We start from the raw sequence: 7,516 nt of genomic DNA, 5'->3' as shown, positions 1-7,516 counted from the left end.
GAGGCAAATTGTAATGTGCATTCTTCACAACAGCTCTCAGAAATGCCCTGGATTTTAACCACTTTGAGGCTCTAAGGAAAGCACCTTATGTGACACACTAAGTCTTGCAAAAGTATTTATCTACGCTATATTTTTGACATCGAGCTGTTCTGGCATTCTCCCCTCCTGATAATAGAATGATAGAACATTTCTTGAACACACGTCGACAATTCCCTGCATTAAGAAGCCTATACCTAAAAACACCGTTAGCCACAACCGGGTTAAGTATAACTTCTCTAAATTTACTATCCCAATAGGTTCGTCGAGTGTTTGTTTTTAGGCTGTATTAAATACACTCTTATCACGGAATCAAAGTTTCAACTTTAACCAATGTAGTCTGCGTGTGTGCGAATGTATATATTCTCAGTTTTTTTTCTTTTTTCAGGAGTCCATACACCCCACGCCTTCTTTCTCTCTCTTGATAGCCAAATACCAACTCTCAGCGGAAGGTATATGACAATTGACTTAAAAATTTTTTCTTAATAGGCCAAGCATATTAATACCCGATTATTACCTATCGCCCGTGTGGATTTGAACCAACAACTTAAAAATTTGCATCTACATATCTTAGGTGGCGCACTGCTCTGGTGCGCGCTAGAGTTACTTTATATGCTACCTTTATACAGTAACTCTAGTGCGCGCAAAGCGCGCATCAAGCCACTTCAGTGCGCGTGCACTAAAGCACTATAGGTGTTCCAGCTGATAGGCTGCGTGCTTAAGCACTGCTTGGCGTTAGGACGTCGACCTAACGAGAGCACGTACAGACGAAGGGCTGCAGCTAGGGTGTACTGAAATAGGTAAGTATCCGCTGTGCCCTCATCTTGACAAATACTTTATTATTTTATGATTACGCATATCAATTGCTGCCCATTATGGCTACCATGTGCACTCTCATGAATTGTACAAATAAGTACAATATGTATGCAGTGAAGAAACAATAAATCGTTGACGAACCAAATGAAAACATCCACTGACATTGATCGATATTCAATGTTGATGTCGCGAGTAAGAAAGAAAAAAAAGAAAGGAAGAAAAAAAGAAAGAGAGAAAGAAAACAAGAAAGAAAGAAAAAAGGAAGGAGGAAAAAAAGAAAGAAAGAAAGAAAGAAAGAAAGAAAGAAAGAAAGAAAGAAAGAAAGAAAGAAAGAAAGAAAGAAAGAACGCGTGGTTAGATGTTCTTGCTTGTTGCAATTAGCGCTTATTCGTTTGATACCTCAAGTATTCAGTACCTATATAATCAATTCTAACGATAACTATACATTGATGTGCAATAATCTCATTTTCACTTCATCGGCAAGTAATTGTATATTCGTACATCTTTGTTAAATGCACGGTAAATAACAGACTGCTGTATACATACTCGCCTAATGCATGTCGACATTGTTCTAGAAGCATTTTTATGACATATTTTTTCTTGTCCTATTTGTGGCGTGACTGTAGCAAACTACTGGCAATTTGGTTAAAAAAAAATTCTCGCTTATCATTAGCAAACGAAAGTGCTAAACCGAAACTGACTCATTTTATTTTATTTCTTGCTCTGCGACCAAAAATGGCACCGAGTGCAGTAGCACTCACTGCAATTTTTGTCCATCCTTTTATGCTGAATTTGTTATAAGCACCAACTCAATTGGAGAATAAATTACAGAAAAATAAAAGTTTCTCAGACAACCACGAGGTTGATATAAAAACAGCATCAGTATGTAAGGCCATCTGCGGTTGATAATGCTGATTATGAATTGTGGTCCTGCCCTTTGTAACGAGTAGGCAGCTCTCAACTGTCTTAACTAGAAAAAAAAACAGGAAAGAAAGAAAATAAGGGATAGAGAAAAAGAAGATGTGACACACACACATACACGCACACACATACACAAAATACAGTTTGTGCTGCCCTCTGTGGATTAGGATTTGCACTTCAACCTATGCACTTCCGCCACCGGTGTTCGAGCGGTTCCGGTTATTGCAGCATGCGTTTATTTGACGGCTGCGCCGACACGTTTTTTTCATTAATGCGTCTCTCGCGAATGACCAGTATGGAGGGTGTTAACGCCGATTCTATCAACACCAATTTGGAAGCCATGCTGCGGGAAAACACCGATCTGTCGCCTGCAGTGGCTTCGTTGGAACTACTGCTCCAGTTCATCGAGAATGACGACTACACGACCATTCAAGGGATGGAAGGTAACCTCCAGAAGGTGATCAGAGGCATATGTACGGCCAAGTGTTCAATCACGTGCGTCAGGTCAGCGTGCGAGCTGTTCGTCCGTTTCGCTACGCGCACGGCGCTCGATTGCTCGATCGACGAATGCAAGAAGAAAATGTCGACCCGAGGCCGGACTTTCTTGGAAAAGATGCGCGCGGCGCGCTCGAAAATCGCCACGCTTGCCGCCCCTTTCGTCCAAGACCGCTCGACGATCCTGACGCATTCCTTCTCTCGCGTTGTGCGTGACACGCTATTCGCTGCGGCCGATGACCACAAGCATTTCACCGTCTACGTCACCGAATCGGCGCCCGATTACAGCGGCCGACAGCTGTACGAGGCGCTAGAGGAGAGGGGCATCAGTGTGACGCTGATACTGGACTCCGCTGTCGGCTACATTCTGGAAAAAGTGGACGTGGTGCTCCTGGGAGCTGAGGGAGTAGTCGAAAGCGGCGGCATCATCAACAAAATCGGCACTTACACCATGGCAATGTGCGCCAAAGAGAAGAACATCCCTATTTACGTGCTTGCCGAAAGCTTCAAGTTTGCCAGGAAGTATCCTCTGAACCAGAAAGACTTACCCGATGAGCTCAAGTACCCTTCGGACAGGCGTAATGGCTCCACCGATCTTTCCAAGGAGCACCCCATGATCGACTACACGCCACCCGCCTACATCACTCTTCTCTTCACGGACCTGGGAATTTTGACGCCGTCGGCAGTTAGCGATGAGCTTATAAAGCTGTACGTTTGAAAGTTCACTGAACCAGTCATCAAACACTGTCAGTAAACTCTGACACGTGCGAGACATGACAGTGCAGCCTCCGCAGTGGTGCCCATTCTGTGTGAAGAGGAGTGTAACAATCATATTGGTTGTCATGATGGTGTCGTCAAGTTGAGATCATCATCATGCAAGCTCAGTGAAGTGTGTTACGAGACGTCTGTTTTCATATACTGCTCGAATTGCAATCCAGCTCGAAAAATAAAAAAAGTGGTGTGAGCACTAAGTGTTCAAAACCAAGTGTCCACCCACCCACCACAGCCCTGAAACCTTTTGTGTTTATGATCAATTCCGCATATGTTTATGATTATTTCTGATTAATTCCGCATATGTGAAAGGCAGGCAGTGAGATTCGCCGATATTTATTGACTTTATGTATCTAAATCTTCATCATTGCACAGGTGATGTTTGAAAAATTGGTAAAATCTCATGTTGAGATAAAATATGCCCTCGCACTATGCATTATTTGCACGCCTTAGTCACTCACAAATCTACTTCCTTTGATGCGAAGCGTCAACAGGCTTCCAGGAGGGTTGTATAAAAGTATCCAAGAGCTTCGACATAATATCTGAATATGTAAAGACTTCAGGGGAGAATAAAATGCCTTCATATCGGCTTCATGCGACTCGAATAAGGATGACTCGGTCTTTTTTATGCAAAAGCAGGGACACAATAAACGCACATTTAGCACCGTGTGCTGTCAAATGTGCCCTTCTATTTGCACTTGTCACCACTAAAAAATAGCCCAACAGACATGCCAAAGCACATTAAACAATATGTTAAAGAGCTCTCTCCAGTAACAATTAACGCACTGGAACAGTCTTAAAACATGCACCATTTAGTGTTACTCGAGTTGTCTAGCTGCCCTTCCACAGTGTTGTTCATTTTCCATGTTTCTGTCATTATTGTTAAACAAGTGAATACACGTGAAATTCTGCTGTCGTTCCCCATCTTCGCACCGCCAACATAAAGTTAAGCAAACCAGCAGCACGCATACGGTACGCATAAATCAGTGGTTCGTCGCTCCTTTTTTGTTTTTATTTTGTAGAGAAAACTTTCCCCAACTCAAATATTTCTATGACGCCGACCCAAACCCAGCGAAATGAAGTGCATATTCATATATGCACCGTTGTCTAAAAACTGAGGTTCTCTCGACCGTTGCCTTGTCGATTAGGCATTTCTAATACGGCAATCGGAACTTTTATCGAGGTGACATGAATATGTTCCCCGTTTCATTGATGCGTGGATGTATGGACATGACCGCCGTCGTTGGCCGTAGCAGCTGAAGTGTTGTGCTGCTGAGCATGTGAATGAATGTCGAAATCTCGGCATGGAAGAAGGAAGCGTTAACTTGGAAGGAAAAAAAAAGAAAGCAATGTAATGCATTGGGCCCGCAGGGGCCCATTCTCCAGATAGGACTAATGCTCCTGATATTTCTAAACTTCATTTTTACAAATGTTGTTTCATACACGATGCAACCGTACCTGTGTTGATAGTCTTTCTTGGGGACCTTCGACGCAAAAATTTTGGTCTGTATGTCTGTCTGTACATGTGTCTGTTTGTCCACTATTAACAGCATCGGGTATTTGAAACGGCCGACCCCATCCGCAGCGCCCACCTATGTTACTCAAGGATTCAGCGTTCATACTTGTGCAATTGTCGATTTAAAAGCAATTATTGCGCGTGTCTGAGGCACCATAACAACACGTATATATTCTGCATGTGCGCCTTCTATTAGAAACGGCATACAAAAGTAACTTTAAGGACCATAGCACTTATCACGCTGCGCTGACAATCCAACGCTTGCAGGGAAATGCGAGTGTTTCCGACGCTTTGCTAAAACGAGACGGTGGTGGCACCTACCCATCGCCTTGCGTTCTACACCTTATCACCTCTGAAGCGGGCGCGCACACCCGTCTCAGAGCCACGCGCTTTGTTTTTGAAAAAAAAAAAAACAACTGCCAGATGGCGGTCATGTCTCCCGTGTGACGTGACATGAAGCACTCGTTCGCCTCTGCTGCACGCTCGAGGCACTCTGATGCAGCGCCTCCAGAATACCATTCACCGATTTTCTTGAGAAGAACATCAAACAAATGTTTTGTTCACCCTCTCTCCACGCAAGACTCGTCTTGCGACGACACTTGTAGATTAAATGCAGATACGGGGCCAATTTTTTATTCTTCGACTTTACTTTTTTTACGTGTGGAATGGGTGGTTTGATTGCTATCGCACTGGCTAAGCGGCCAGGATATCTGTACGCCCTCGCTCGTTGTAATGTGCGTTGTAGTGATTAGTACGTGCAACAGTGAAACCGAAGTGAAACTGCGCGGGTGATGGAACACAAAAAGTTGACAGGAGGGGCGCAGGCTAACAAGTGAAATTAATGAAACCACCAGGCTTCAACTTCTGAGAACACCTGTGCGCGCCAACACTCGCTAAAGTATCACACACCGCATTCAAGGCCAAACCACGAACGCAAGCTCATAGAATACAAAACAGTGGTGGTCTATGAGCTCCCGTTGAGATGTTACAGGGTCCACGTTGGCCAAACGGGAAGATGCTTTAAAGAACAATGCGTATTGCAGCATTAGTAAGCTGCAAGTTCAGCTATAGTGGACAGCACATGGTGGTACATTGTAGGTCATGTGCTATAATTGCAAGCCACTGTTTGAGCAAACAGCACCGCTGCAGTGCTGCCGACCCGCAGGTCGCGTGATCGAATCCCGGCTGCGGTGGCTGCAAATGAGTCTTTCATAATCATACGGTGGTTTGACGACGTTAAACCCCACAAGTAAATCACTCAATGTTTGAAAAAAAACGAAAGTGTTGGGGCATTCCAGGAAAAAAAAATAAACGTGAAAAATTGGAAACGCCTGTGATCTTGAGACTTGGTTCAGATAAGTGCCTTAGCGTGCCCTCTGTTTATCTATACACAAAAAAGGTGAATTTTAGGGTAGATATAAGGCTTTGAATACGTTATGTCATACTGTCGTGAGTGCGCATGTGTGATAAGAAGTGAAAGTTTGATGTTTTCAATCAATGCAGTGATTATTCTGCATTCGTTTTGTGTTCTTTCATTTGTGCTCCGTTACCCACGCAGTTTTATTTCAGTTACAACATTGGTCCTTGAACAAAATAATTTGCAGTGACAAACTGTTTCGTAAATAATGGTCCGAAGGCAGCATGGTTTTGATCATTACTTTTTTTTTACTCTATTGCCACACAAAAAGTTGTCTATAGGCCACAGTAAATCTCCCTTCGCATGATTCAGTCGTACCCTAGCCTCGTAACCTATTGATTGATTGATATGTGGGGTTTTAAAGTCCCAAAACCACCATATGATTATGAGAGACGCCGTAGTGGAGGATTCCGGCAATTTTGAGCGTTCACCTGGGATTCTTTAACGTGCACCCAAATTGGACCACACGGGTCTCAGCACTTTTGCCTCCATTGAAAATGCAGCCGCCGCTGCCGGCATTCGATCCCGCAACCTGCGGGTCAGCAGCCGAGAACCTTAGCTACTATTCCACCACGGCGGGGCAGCCTCGTAACCTATACCCATTACTCGAACATTTCAGAACTTTGTTCGGACTGGTTCAGTCGCAGTGATTTTAACTACATGCTCTGGTGACGCCCCTCTTTACAAGGAAAAAATCAAGAATTCCCCGAAAATAATTTTCATTTATTGCTGATGAGTCCATTCCTCACACAACAACTCAAGGCTGCCCAGAAGGCCCACTATGCAGCGGTGAGCTAAGGCCTCCCCGTCTCTACGTGGGAGTGGCCCGCGATACCACCCCTATAAAACGGGGATGGAATCCTTCAGGACCCCAATAAAGTTTTTCATCCATCCATTTATCTATTTACCGTCCGGGGGTGGAATCCTTCAGGACCCCAATAAAGTTTTTCATCCATCCATTTATCTATTTACCGTCCGGGGGTGGAATCCTTCAGGACCCCAATAAAGTTTTTCATCCATCCATTTATCTATTTACCGTCCGGGGGCGGAATCCTTCAGGACCCCAATAAAGTTTTTCATCCATCCATTTATCTATTTACCCTCACTAGTCCGAAGACATATACAAATGAAGATTCATAAAAAAAGCCCGGACAAATAGACAGCGAACAAAATCATGTGAGCAATACTAAAAGCCCCGCCGCGGTGGTCTATAGTTATAGCGCTCGACTGCTAACGCGAAGGTTGTAGGATCGAATCCCGGCTGTATTTTCAATGTAGCCGAAAATGTTCCAGGTCCATGTACTTAGATTTATGCGCACGTTAAAGAACCCTATAGGTTAATCCTATAGGTTAAATAACCCTATAGGTTAAGTATTCGGAGCCGTCCACCATACGGCGTATCTCACAATCGTATATCCTGGTTTTGAAACGTTAAACCCAAGATATTATTATCGCCGAGGCAGCAGAATAAAAAATCAGGTTGGATAAAAACCAACTTTTTTTATCCAGCGGCCGTGTTATTGCTGACACGAAAAGCTTCGAAT

General features: G+C 43.9%; 1 protein-coding gene across 1 annotated transcript; it reads left to right on the top strand.

Annotated features, from left to right (window-relative positions):
- The first annotated feature begins 1,978 nt into the window (after positions 1-1,978).
- eIF2Balpha (eukaryotic translation initiation factor 2B subunit alpha) lies at positions 1,979-3,282 on the top strand. Its single transcript, XM_037421392.2, has one exon. It carries the CDS (start codon positions 2,003-2,005, stop codon positions 2,984-2,986), a length of 984 nt encoding a protein of 327 aa, XP_037277289.2. The 5' UTR covers positions 1,979-2,002; the 3' UTR covers positions 2,987-3,282.
- Positions 3,283-7,516: the final 4,234 nt, after the last annotated feature.

The sequence above is a fragment of the Rhipicephalus microplus genome, chromosome 2 (genome assembly GCF_043290135.1).
Source record: "Rhipicephalus microplus isolate Deutch F79 chromosome 2, USDA_Rmic, whole genome shotgun sequence".
Classification (NCBI taxonomy): domain Eukaryota; kingdom Metazoa; phylum Arthropoda; class Arachnida; order Ixodida; family Ixodidae; genus Rhipicephalus; species Rhipicephalus microplus.
Note: the sequence above shows the minus strand (reverse complement) of the source record. Positions and strands in the feature narration are given on the sequence as shown.

What these genes read in the sequence shown, in the direction of transcription:
- eIF2Balpha (XM_037421392.2), top strand. Translation starts at nt 2,003, where the DNA reads ATGCGTTTATTTGACGGCTGCGCCGACACGTTTTTTTCATTAATGCGT.